At 50.7% G+C, this 11,809-nt stretch overlaps 2 protein-coding genes and 1 long non-coding RNA gene across 11 annotated transcripts in view; 2 read left to right on the forward strand and 1 right to left on the reverse strand.

Annotated features, from left to right (window-relative positions):
* PLEKHG5 (pleckstrin homology and RhoGEF domain containing G5) overlaps window positions 1-738 on the forward strand; it is a 118,965-nt gene extending 118,227 nt beyond the window's left edge. For all 9 annotated transcript variants that reach the window (XM_056795913.1, XM_056795911.1, XM_056795910.1 and 6 more), the window contains one exon: window positions 148-738. In XM_056795913.1, the coding sequence (XP_056651891.1) occupies window positions 148-157 (10 nt within the window). In that variant the 3' untranslated portion in view covers window positions 158-738. The remainder of the gene's footprint in view (window positions 1-147) is intronic.
* Window positions 739-1,301: 563 nt separating this feature from the next.
* On the reverse strand, window positions 1,302-9,446 carry LOC130453913 (uncharacterized). Its single transcript, XR_008911581.1, has 2 exons — window positions 9,310-9,446; window positions 1,302-1,609 (listed from the first exon to the last, which is right to left on the reverse strand). It is a non-coding gene; the product is annotated as an uncharacterized LOC130453913 (long non-coding RNA).
* Window positions 6,655-10,176, forward strand: TNFRSF25 (TNF receptor superfamily member 25). Its single transcript, XM_056795920.1, has 8 exons — window positions 6,655-6,815; window positions 7,086-7,220; window positions 7,587-7,760; window positions 7,871-7,949; window positions 8,507-8,562; window positions 8,770-8,886; window positions 9,057-9,091; window positions 9,203-10,176. The coding sequence occupies exons 1-8, from the start codon at window positions 6,719-6,721 to the stop codon at window positions 9,476-9,478; spliced, it is 969 nt and encodes a 322-aa protein (XP_056651898.1). The 5' UTR covers window positions 6,655-6,718; the 3' UTR covers window positions 9,479-10,176.
* Window positions 10,177-11,809: the final 1,633 nt, after the last annotated feature.

The following is an 11,809-nucleotide window of genomic DNA, read 5'->3' on the forward strand; positions in this document are numbered from 1 at the left end:
GCAGTCTGAGTTGTGGAGTGGCCAGGGGGCAGAGGTCACTTCCTTGGGGGTGTTTGTCCAGCTTTATCGGGAGGCCCTGCTTTATCTGCCGGGGCTGTGACCCAGATCACAAACCCTTTCCTTCCCTCCCCACCCCTTGTCCTGCAGAGAAGTCTGAGCAGCAGGAGGACCCCAGGGTGCCATGGACAGACAGATGGATGGATGGATGGACGGTCCCAGACTGACGGCCTGGTCCTGACCAATCCCTTCAGTGAGAGACCAGGACATCAGAGTCCCCTGGGAACAGATCGGGGGCTAGAAATCAGGAACCAAATTGCACTTTGTTGAATACTGCCGGGGCTAAGAGACAGTGAGGTCCTGGGGAGGCTCGTTTTAGCCCTGGGCTTCCCCTCATCTGCCCTCTGAGCTCCTAGCTGTTCCCCGCTCACACCCACACTGCTGCTTTTCCAGAGCCCACCTCCGAGGGGCCGTACCCCAGACTGAATGATGACAGCCTCCCTCTAGGGCGCTGGGCCTCCTCTCTCTCTCTCCTCCCCCCCCCCACCCCCCCCAAGCTGGCCTTTCTCCTTCCTCCGCCCCCAGACAGCTAGACCCAAGAAGTGCCCTTGACCCCATCCTACGCCCCAGTCTGGCCCACATGGGGGTCAGGGCCGAGGGACAGCCCCTCACCCCCACCTGTGTATAAAGGTGCATATTTATTGAGCTTTGGGTTTCTTTTATAAAGATGTATGTACATTCTCCTGTGTGGAAAGAGTGCGCTCTGTTTTTCCTTTGGCTCTTGGGTTTCTATTTCCTTTATGGGGGGCCAGTTGGTGACGTCAGCCGTTTTCCCCCTTGCCTCTGCATGCTCGTGGCCACATCTTCCTTTGTGGGGGGAAAGCTGGGGTTCGAGCCTGGGGCACTTGAGATCCAGCTGGACGGTATCTTCAGTCTTCTTCATCCTGGACTTCTGCATGCTTTGTCCTGGGGGTGACAAGCCTTTTTCTGTTGGGGTGGGGAGTGGTAGAAGCCTCTAGTCTTAGGACAAGAAATATTAGTCCTCCCCGCAGACCAAAAAGGACCTCCTAGTCCAACCCCCTCATTCTACACAGAAGCAGATTGAGGCCAGAGAAGTTGTGATTTTCCCAAGGTCATGGGTAATAGCAAGGGAGGGATTTGAATCCAGGACCTCTGACGTCAGTGCTTTATCCATTGTGGCAGGATTATACTCATTTTACACATGAAGTAAGTGCAAGTGATTTACCCAGAGTCACACAGATGGGCAGCCCATACCTGGTCAGTCATAAATATCTCACTGGGGATTCAAGTAGCAAACATTTATTGAGTGGCTTGAGATAGGGGAGGGAGGCTGGGAGAGACAGAGGTAGTGACTAAGAGGGTCCCTCCCCTTGCCCCGCCCCCCAAAGGGTAGGCAGCATGTTATGGAATAAAGAATCCAAGATTTTCAATCAGGGTCCCAAATCTGCTGAACTGTCTCTGTGGCTTCTTCCAGCAAGTCACCGCCATTCTGCGCCTCCAATTTCTTCTACAATTTCTTCATGTGTAAATTGGGTGTGGGGAGAATCACAGGATCATAGAAAGGCTCTTAGAGGTCGTCTAGCCCAGCCTCCTGGTTTTAGAGAGGTACAGAGAGGCAAAAGGACTGGTCACACAGTTTTGTCACATGTGATAGAGGGAGAAATTCTTAACCTCAGGCTTTTCCTAATGCTTCTCTCTTATGATTCTTGATAAGATCATAATTGGATCATAGAGGGCACCTTGGTGGTTCAGTGAATAGAGAGCCAGGCCTAGATATGGGAGGTTCTGGGTTAAAATCTGGTCTCAGACACTTCCTAGCTGTGGCACCCTGGACAAGTCACTTGCCCTCAATTGCCTAGCCCTTCCCACTCTCCTGTATTGGTAGGACTCTACTATATTGCTACATTCTATACTTCTAAGACAGAAAGTAAAGGTTCCATATCTATCTCTATAGGATAGAATCATAGACCCAGGGGAAAGGGACCTTGAGGTTATCAAGCCCACCCCCTCAAAGAGCAGCCCAGAGAAGTTAAGTGACTTTATTAATATCATCTAGATAGTAATTGGCCAAGCAGAGATTTGAACCTGAGTCTCCTTGACTCTAAATCCAGCACTGACCACTGTTCCATCTTGTCTAGCATCAGCCAATTTCTTATTTGGGCCACAGAGATTCTAGAATTAACATCTTGGCACCCTGGGCTGACTGAACTTACAGTCCTAAAAACAAATAGCAAGATGTTCAAGCAAGTGCTCTGTGGGGTAGTTGTGCTGGCAGCCATTATGGCTTACTGGATCCACAGCATCATATATAGTAACATGACCAGTATGATAGTAGATTCGGTGAAATACCTGGGCAACACCACGATGCTCAATGGCCATTCCAAAAAGACTTAAGTTTATCTTATCTCCATGGCGGCCATTCAGACTCTGACTTATTTGACGAATATCTATAGATTTGTAATCCCCTAAAAGGCAGCACAGATAATGGTGGTAGATACTCACTTGGAAAATGTTGTTAAGAACATGTTTGAAGAATGTATCAAGGAAAAGGGGCTAGATCAGATTAAGAACAAGAAGAATGGCCAGACTGATAGTGTACCCAAAGAGAAAGAGAAAGGCAAAGAAAACAAAGGTTAATGCAGAGGGAAATGATAGTAACGAGGACACTAAGTCTGATAGTGAAGCTGAAAAAAATTTTCCACTAAAGGATATCACTAAGTTATCAAGTACAGCTGGTGTGCTACAATCAAAAGTGCATAAGCAGTTTACAACCCAGAACCTTGATTTTCTGAAGGAACGGTACCGAAATTTATTGATCAACCGTATAAGTCACAGAAAGAACTCAAACATGCTTTCAGGATCTTTGATCCAGATTTCCAAGATGTAGAATTTCTCTTGTCTGAACTGTTAACCCCTATAAGTATCGCCAATTCATTGAGAAGAACAGGTCAGAAAACAACCTGCCTAGTTGGTCCTCAGAGGAGCAAAGGGAAGACCTTGATTTTGCAAATCCCACAAGCAAATGTAGGGAAGACTTGCTCCAAGTAATTAAGCTCTGTTGCTCCAAGCCTAATGCATGGGCAAGATTTGATAAAACTTTTGCAAAATACAGGGGAACATCCAGCTTCATCTCTCTGAAATCATCTCTCTGAAATGGCTGAATCAATTATGGGTTTAGGGGCAAATAGTGAGGAATCAACTAGTCACGTGAGAAGACAATTTTTGAAGGGATGCACACCTCACTTGAAAAATTTTTTTAAACATTACTTCCTAAAGTATGATACTGTGAGTCTGATCGAATTACGTGAAACCGCAAGTTACCTCCATGAAAATCATTCAGAACAACATAAACAGATGCAAGATTTAAAAGAAAAATTAGTTAACAGAAAAATTTAAGAGAAAAGGAGATGGAGGAAATCAAGAAACTAAATACTGTTAGGACATACACAAAACCTGTGTACAAACCAAAAAACAGTACATAGAGAGACTAGACAATGCTTTTTCTGCCATAAGAAAGGACACCTGATTAAAGACTGTCTTCTGAAAAAGAAACAAGTAAATGACAAAACCACACAAGCAAAATTCCACTTGCTGTTCTCATTGTAAGCTAAAATCCACACAACAAGCAACTGATTTACAGGAAATGCAACAGGCTATTAAATCAGGAGCTAAACGAAAATATTCAAACATGGTTAGGAAAGAATTATGAAGCCAGAACTATAATGTATGTAGTTTGGTACATGGAGATAGAACAAATGGTGAAAAGGAGGCTGCTGTTAAAATTAAGAGAAAAAAGATAAGATGATAGCAAATTCAATAAATCAGGAGACAGGCAGAGACAAGTAAAAGAGCTAGATGCAGAAGTTAAAGACATCATTTCTCAAATAGTAACAGAGGCTTTGAGAAAGGCTGTATAGTAACCACACAGGAAAAAAAGTAGAAATCAAGTCAAAACATTCTTGGAGAACTTTTTTCAGTGAAGAGTGGGCCCAGGGATTGAATTGTGTAAAAGTAAAAGACAAAGTCACAAAAACTCAAGCAGGAGTTAGTTAAAGACAAAGAAAAACAAAGTCAAGGTAAGTATCATTAAAAAATGCTGGGTACATTAAAAAAAAAGACAAAATGGAGGAATGTGGAGAAGAAAGAAATTATAAGAAAATGCATGCAAAGGCCAGAAGCTGGAGATGGGTCAGCTGTCAATCAAAGGAAAATTCCCTTTGGAATGTTACCGGGAAAAGCAGTTTGGAGCTAAGCCAATGGTGACTGTTTTGAGGGTCTTTGGGCTGATGGTGGTGCCCCTGAAGGAAGAAGCTGGGTTTATCTCTGGGACTTGAAATAATCAAGTTGGAGGTGACCTGGCTGATTTGAAGGCAGAAGAAGAAGGACAATAGTCCATATATCTCTCTCTGACTGGCTCTGTTTCATGCTAGTGACTGAATTGTCATTTCTCTCAATATCCTCCAACCTACCACTCACTGTAGATAATAGGGAAATCCTACCCCTCTTACCTTATCCTCTATCTTTCCTGTTTTCCCCAATAATCCCTTTTTTGAGATAAAGAAGAGAAAAGAATATTTCCTCTGAAACATCATAACTCACCCTGAGTGACTGAGGAGGCTGAAGAAGAAGGGGGAAGGGGAAACTGAAGGGAAGAAGAGGGGAGGAAGGGAAGTATAAAAGGGAGGAGGGTAGACAAAGAAAGATAACTACCTGATCTATTAGTTATCTATTATCCATCAAATATACCCTCTAATATTGCCCAGGAGATACTGATCATAGGTTGTTAGAACCAGAAGAGAAACAAATCTTAGAGAAGGGTTACAAAGAGTATCCAGATTTTGAACTCAAGTCCTCTGACCCTCAAACATACCAGGAACTTCGGGAATAGTCGTGTGTGTGTGTGTGTGAGAGAGAGACAAAGACAGAAAGTGGAAGGGGGTGGGGGAGAAAAGACAGGGAAAGAGCAAGGGGGACAGAGACAGAGAAAATTATTTCAGAGAAAGAGGGACAGAGAAAGGGGGAAGAAAGGGAGAAGGGGAGAGAAGAGAGAAAGGGGGACAGAGATTTGAGACGCTGGGGAAAGAGGGAGGGAGGGGGAGAGAAAAGACAGAAAGGGAGAAGGGGAGAGTGAAGAGAGATGGGAAGGGAAGGGGGACAGGGACAGATTTAAAAGAAAGGGAGGAGAGAATGAAGAGAATAGACAGAAAGATTTAAGTGAAAGGGGGAAGAGGGGGAGAAGAGAAAGGGGGAAGAGGGAGAGAGAAGAGAAAGGGGGACAGATTTGAGACATAGGGAGAAAGAGGGAAAGGGGACAGATTTAAGAGACAGAAAGGGGGGGGGGGGAAGAAGAGACAGAAAGGGTGAGACAGTCGACAATTACTTTAGTGCTGCTGCCCACTGGGGTTACAAGAAGAGGCAAAGCGGTCCCTGCCCTGGAGGGGGCGGAGCTGGGGCACTGCAGGAGCTTGATTTGGGGCTGGGCGGGGAAGCCCCATCGGCCTCCCTACCGCTGCACACCCCTTCCCCACCCCTCTCCTACTGGGCCCAGATGCCAGGCCCAGTCAGGAGGCTGTCAGGACATAGAGCAATGCTGTCCTGGGGCTGCCCAGTCACAGCTCTGACTCAGGTGAGTGTGTGTGGGGGTGTTGAGAGGGAGAAGGGGGTGCCCATGTCTTGGGGGGAGAGCCGAATTGGCAGTGGTGAAAGCTGGCTTTGGTCCTCCATTGGGCACTGGTTGGCCTGAGGAGACCTTGAGTCGCTGAGGTGGTGGTGGTGAGGGTGGGGGCAGGGTTAGAGGAGAACCCGGCCATTGAGGGAGAAAGTGATCCCTTCCTCGGAGCCCTGGAGAACTTGACCTGGGCCTGTGGAACACTAGAACCAGAAGATCTCAACCTAGGAATGGGGGAGGCAGAGGAGAGGATGGCAGCCACAGATGGGTTGCTGAGGCGGAGACAAGACCTCAGCCCTCTTGGCAATGGGCCCAGGGTGCGGACTAAGGGAGAGCTCCCAAGAGCCCTATGTAGAGAGCTCAGCTTGGGGCTAGGGGCAGCCTGCTTGGGCTCCCTTCTTGAGCTACCCTGACCTAGATATTCGATGAGCAGGCAGGATGAGGCCCTTCTGCTAGGAGGAAGAGCCCGCCCCCTTCCTCTCAGCAGGAGGTGATGCAGGAAAGCCCCCCACCCCCATCTACACTCAGAGAAGGCCTCAGTCTCTCTCATCATTCTGCCCACTTGGGAGGCCAGGGCTGGGCAGATTAGATTAGCCCTGGAAGGAACCCAGGCCCCTTGGTTTTCGAAGATGCTGGGGAAGTGCTGCCAGCAGAAACTCTCAAATATGGGGCTGCTACGTTGTCCAGGGACATAAAGATCCTCTAAGGGATGGCCTCCTCTCTGCTTCTCCCCCTCCACGCACCTACACCTTTCTGGGAGTCTCTTAGATGAAGGGGGGGGGCTAGTAGATGACCTCTTGCCCAGGATTCTCTCACCCTTTTACCTGAGGTTTCCAGAATGTCCCCTCTAAGATAGGTAGTAGGATATGGTTTGGGAACTGATCTTCCTAGGGCTAGTGAGTATTATCTGGAGGAGGCCATCAGCTCCCTCCCTCCCTTCCCCAGGTGCTCCTCTTGGTGGTGGGGGCAGCAAGCAACGCTTCATACCTTGGTCATCTAAGACGCCCCAGGACCTCCCCAAGGCGGAGCCTAATGGAATCAGACCAGGTCTCCCTAGCTCAGAAATGCCCAACTCCCCAGTATTTTGTGGATAAATCAAGTAGCCTGTGCTGTAGGAGCTGCCCAGCAGGTGAGAAACTGGAGGGGAAGGGCTGGGGTCCTGAAGTGGAAAGCGACAGGGGGAGGCTCTGAATGGGCTCTGAGCCAGGATTTCTGGGATGAGAAGGAAAGATTGTGGGTCTTTGAATCAACTAGGGAGAGCAAGGGGCTGGGAACCTTCAAAATGGAAAAGGCAGGGGCATCTTAAGCCATTCAAGAAGTCTGCCTGGGGAGGATTTGACTCCCCTGCTCCCCTTTTTAAAAATCATCTGGCCCTGAGGGTTGTAATTCTCATTTGTAGGGCATTTCCTGAAAGCCCCCTGCACAGAATCCCAGGGCTCTTCCTTCTGTCAACCCTGTCATGAGGACACCTTCCTGTCTAGGGAGGATCATAATGAGAAACGGTGCTCCCGATGTCAAGCCTGTGATGAGAATGGTAGAGTATAAACACTAATTTCCTCTACTTTTTCTTCCTCAGTTCCTCTGCTCATTCATTCATTCATTCATTCATTCATTCATTCATTCATTCATTCATTCATTCATTCATTCACTCCCACATTTCTTTGTGCTCATCTCTCTCTGATTGTCTCTTGGGCCATTTCTCCTTCTCTCTGCCTTTATCGATTGGGTACTGATCTCTTTCTGGCTCTGTGTTCTAATTCTGGAAGTTTCTCTGAATTATTCAAGTTAATTCAGCACACTGAACCAGGTGCTAATGCTCTAAATCCCTCCCCTCTGAAGGTGGCTCCTATTCTAGTAGCCTCAACTGGACTGGGTCTCTGACCTTCCTCCTTCCTCTCAGGTCCTGCCAATCAGGTTGTTGTCCGGAACTGCTCTACTGTAGCTAACACCCAGTGTGGCTGTGCACCTGGCTGGTTCCGAGAATGCTCTGTGAGCCTATGCCGGGCTGATTCACCTTTTGTCTGCATTCGATGCCTGGATTGTGAAGCCCTGCATCGACAAACGAAGTCCCCTTGTGAGTCCCTCCCTTTCTCCCCTTCATCCACTCTGCTCCTCTTTCCTCCCATAATCCCTGGCCATAGGTGCCCCCAGATCCAATGTCAGTTTCTCCTGGGCTCTTCCTAGGTTCACGAAAAGACACTGATTGCGGAAGGTGTTTGCCAGGCTTCTGTCAGGACCAGAACAGTTGTGCACCCTGCGCCACGTAACAAACCAATGCCCATTGTCCCTTCCGGTGGGGTGAGCGAGTGGGTGGGAAGTGAGCTGGAAGAAGTGAAGAGGGTATCTGGGGGAGGGGGCAAATGGCCTGAGAAGTACAATCTGACACCAAGCTACCAAGACAGGGTGGAGGGCAAGGGAAGAGGGAGCCTGGGTTCAAATGGGGGATAAGGGAGTAATCTGGGAAAGTATTGAATTTAGGAATAGAATGGGGACAAAGCTATAGGTTTTGGGGCAGCTGGATCAGACTGGACACAAATCCTAGGGCTCACTAACATGTTTAGACTAATAAATAGCACTGGAGATAGGAGGAAAGCTGTGTAGACTTAGTGACAGGTATACTCCTAACTTTAGGCAAACCCAGGATAGGGCAATATTCTCACTCCACCTAAAACAAAAACCAAAAGAAGGAGAAACTGGGAGGTGATCCTTTGCCTTACAAAAATATTGGCTTAGATTCCCCCCCCCCCCAGTTTAAATAGGTTTAGAGATTCATAGCTAAAGTGGGAGTTCCATGAATCTTTTTCTTTATACATTCTACAGTCCTGAGAACATAAAGACGAGACTCCCCACCTCGATCAGCCCAACTTCTGCTGGTGGTAGGCTGACTACCTACACCCCTAAGTACTTCCCTATAGGTATCCACCATGGGAATGATCCTGGGAGCTATTCAGACCTCTGCCGGAAATCTAGCACTCCAGGCAGAGGGCGGAGGAGGTTGAGGACTCTTTGGGGGTGGGAGTTTAGCTGGAGGTCAGGAACAAAGGTAATAGAGATACTTATTCTAGATCCCCCTTCTCTCTCAGGGTCTTGGCTTCAGTACTTCTTGTTGGCATCAATGGTGTTAATGATTCTGCTCCTGCTGGGATGGGGCCTGTTCTACAGTTACCAGAAATGCTTTGTACCAATGCCCCGGGCTCATTGTAAGTTCCAGCTCCCCCCCCCCAGCCTTACTTCTCCTTCCTAACCCACCTCAACTCCCCCCCCCCCCCTTAGATTTCCATGGGAGCTGGAAAGAGACTTTTAGAGAAGGGATCTCTGGGAACCCGAGACCACTTAAATGATTGACTAGCTCTTTTATCTCTAATGACAGATCAAACTGAGATGGAGGCCTTGAAACGCCAGTGGGTACGGAATATGGGTGTGGCTGGGAGGTGAGGAGGAGTGGCACCTGGTCAGTGTGGCAGGACCCAGGGGTGACTGCCCGGTGAAGGGAATGGGTCTTCTCTCTGCTTCCAGGTAATCAGCCCCTCGCCTGTAGGCAGAGCATCCTTGCCCCTGAATAGCTACAGTGAAAAGATATGTGCCCTGCAGCTCGTGGGCAACTGTAGTCCTAGCAGCCCTACCCTGGTTCGGGAGGTCCAGAGCCCAGAAGATGCCTGGCCGATGCTATGGAGCCAACCGCCCAGCAGAGGGAGTGGTGAGCAAGACGGCTTAAACGCCCGGGCCCCTTCCTCTCTTAGACGCCGGGATGGGGAACAGGGCAGCGATGGTCTTCGAGCCTCTCCACTTTGATCCTCGGGCATTTCCGCCGCGCCCCCTCGCCCCTCGGGCCCACCACTTTCGAATCCTCCCCCGTGGCCCCACTGCCGACCGTTGCTTCTAGGCCCTGGGGCGGGCACTCTCCAGCCGGGCCCACAGCTGTACGAAGTGATGGACGCAGTGCCGGCGCGGCGCTGGAAGGAGTTCGTGCGAACGCTGGGCCTTCGGGAGGCGGAGATCGAGGCAGTGGAGGCGGAGATTGGCCGCTTTCGCGACCAGCAATATGAGATGCTCAAACGCTGGCGCCAGCAGCAGCCCGCTGGGCTGGACGCGGTCTACGCGGCCCTGGAGCGCATGGGGCTGGAAGGCTGCGCCGAGGACCTGCGCAGCCGGCTGCAGCGGGGCCCGTGACAGTGCCCGAGATGGAGGGGAGACTGACGCCAGCTTGGCGTCGTAACTTTCTCCGTCCTTCCCTCCCTCCCTCCAGTTGGTCTGGGGCTGGGGAAGGAAGAGAGGGTGGCCCAGACCCCCCAGGTGGCGGCCACCCGAAAACGAAGCCCTAAGTATGGTTACTTAAGTTTGTAGACATGTTATGTCAGTTACAGCGTCCCTCCCAGAGCCCGAGTGCTGGCTGGCACGCGTAGCTGTGCTGGGGCCGAGGGCGCCAACCTCTCATCGCTTGGAGGCTGGCCTCGTTCTTCTAGTTCAATATTAAAACTCCTGTAGCAAACTGGCCTGTGTGTTTAGGGATGGAGTTCTTCAAGGACGCTAAAGGCGTAATAAATGAGAACAACGTACTCGATAGCCATGCTAAGGGGGCCAGCGGCCTGGGGCAGGACGGAGAGGGCACCCAAAACGGTTCTCTGGGGAGGGGGGCAGCTCAGTGGATGGAGAGTCAGACCTAGAGACCCCGGACACTTCCTAGCTGTGTGACCCTGGGCAAGTCGCTCAACCCCCATTGCTTAGCCCTTACCGTTCTGCTTTGGAATTGATTTTAACATGGAAGGTGAGAATGTTACAAAAACCCAAAATATTTCTCGGTCCATTTCCCTGGGGCTCCGGGGCTCTGGCCTTTTCTCTAGAGAAGTAGAATCCCAGACCGTCTTTGTTCTGCCCTCCTCTACAAAGCCCCGCCTCCCATAGGGCCTTGGTTTTATCCCACCAGATCACCGGGTTTGGCCGAGACCTAGGAGAAGCGCAGATCGACTGAGTGAGCGAAAGAAATCCCTTCCCAAGTCTGGGGCAGCCAGTGGATTCCTTTAATGGAGAAAAAGAAGGGACAGTCGAGGCTGTTCCGCAGAGCGCCGGGAGCAAAGTGCCCCCCGAAAAAATTTGAGAAAAAAACCACAAAAGCCCCATCCTGCTCCTCTCCCCGCCCCTCACCCCCAACAGCTCCCTTGGCAAAGACCAAGGAAAAGGGCCTCAGGATTGAGGGGAGGGCTTACGGGGGTGATGTGGTGGCTGCAGAAGCCTGCACCCCAGAGGAGGCAGCTGGCGCTACGTGTGGGCGGGGAATAAGTGGGGGCGGGGAGCGGAGGTATCTCGCTGGGCGCCCGTTCAGGCCCCCGGGTAATTTTCTTTCACTTTCTGGTAAACAAATGACTGAAAGCAAACCGTCAGAGGAAGGTGAGGACGGGAAATGAACCCAGATCTCGAACTGCGGGCTGGGGAAATCCTGGTTGGAAGGGGAGGAGAATACTAATTAAAGGGCAAACCTCACAACCTTTGGGCCCCCAGGGCTGCCAGCCAAGCTCCCTAGGCACTACCCGACCAGCAGTCTCTTCCCTCCGCTCCCCCCAGGCTTGGCTAGGCTAGGCTAGGTGGGCCCCACTGAACTCGGGGAGTAGGAGTCAGGGCGGAGGTTGCCGATGTGACGGCAACAAAGAAAGGCGAGGGAGGGGGATGGGGGGAAGGAAACAACCACCCACGGGGCCCGGGAGACGTTTGTACATTTTGACATTCGCTGAACATGCAAATCATACGCAAACAAGCATGCAAATCAGCCGCGGTTCTCCCGGAGGCAGCAGTTCGCGCACTGGGGGAGCGGCCTGCGGCGCACTTTCCCCGGGGTGGGGGAGGGATGTAGGGCAGAGGAAATCTATGGGGGAGGGGGCGAGGATGGAATCGGAGGGAAATGGAGAGGCCCCGGTTTCCCAGCCCGTGCTTGGTGCCGGAGACAAAAAGCCCAGGCCAGTGTCCCCGCGGAGCCCTAGCCGAATCCCTTCTCCGCCGGCTGCTCCGGGGGAGGGGCGGAAGGAGCGGGCCCTCGGAGGGCAGCACCTAGTGCTTCGCGATGTCTCCTTTCTTCAGGATTATCTGTCTCTGCCAGGGCGCCAGTTTGGTCTCGTCATACCCCAGGGTCCT

The sequence above is a fragment of the Monodelphis domestica genome, chromosome 4 (assembly GCF_027887165.1).
Source record: "Monodelphis domestica isolate mMonDom1 chromosome 4, mMonDom1.pri, whole genome shotgun sequence".
NCBI classification, from domain to species: Eukaryota; Metazoa; Chordata; class Mammalia; order Didelphimorphia; family Didelphidae; genus Monodelphis; species Monodelphis domestica.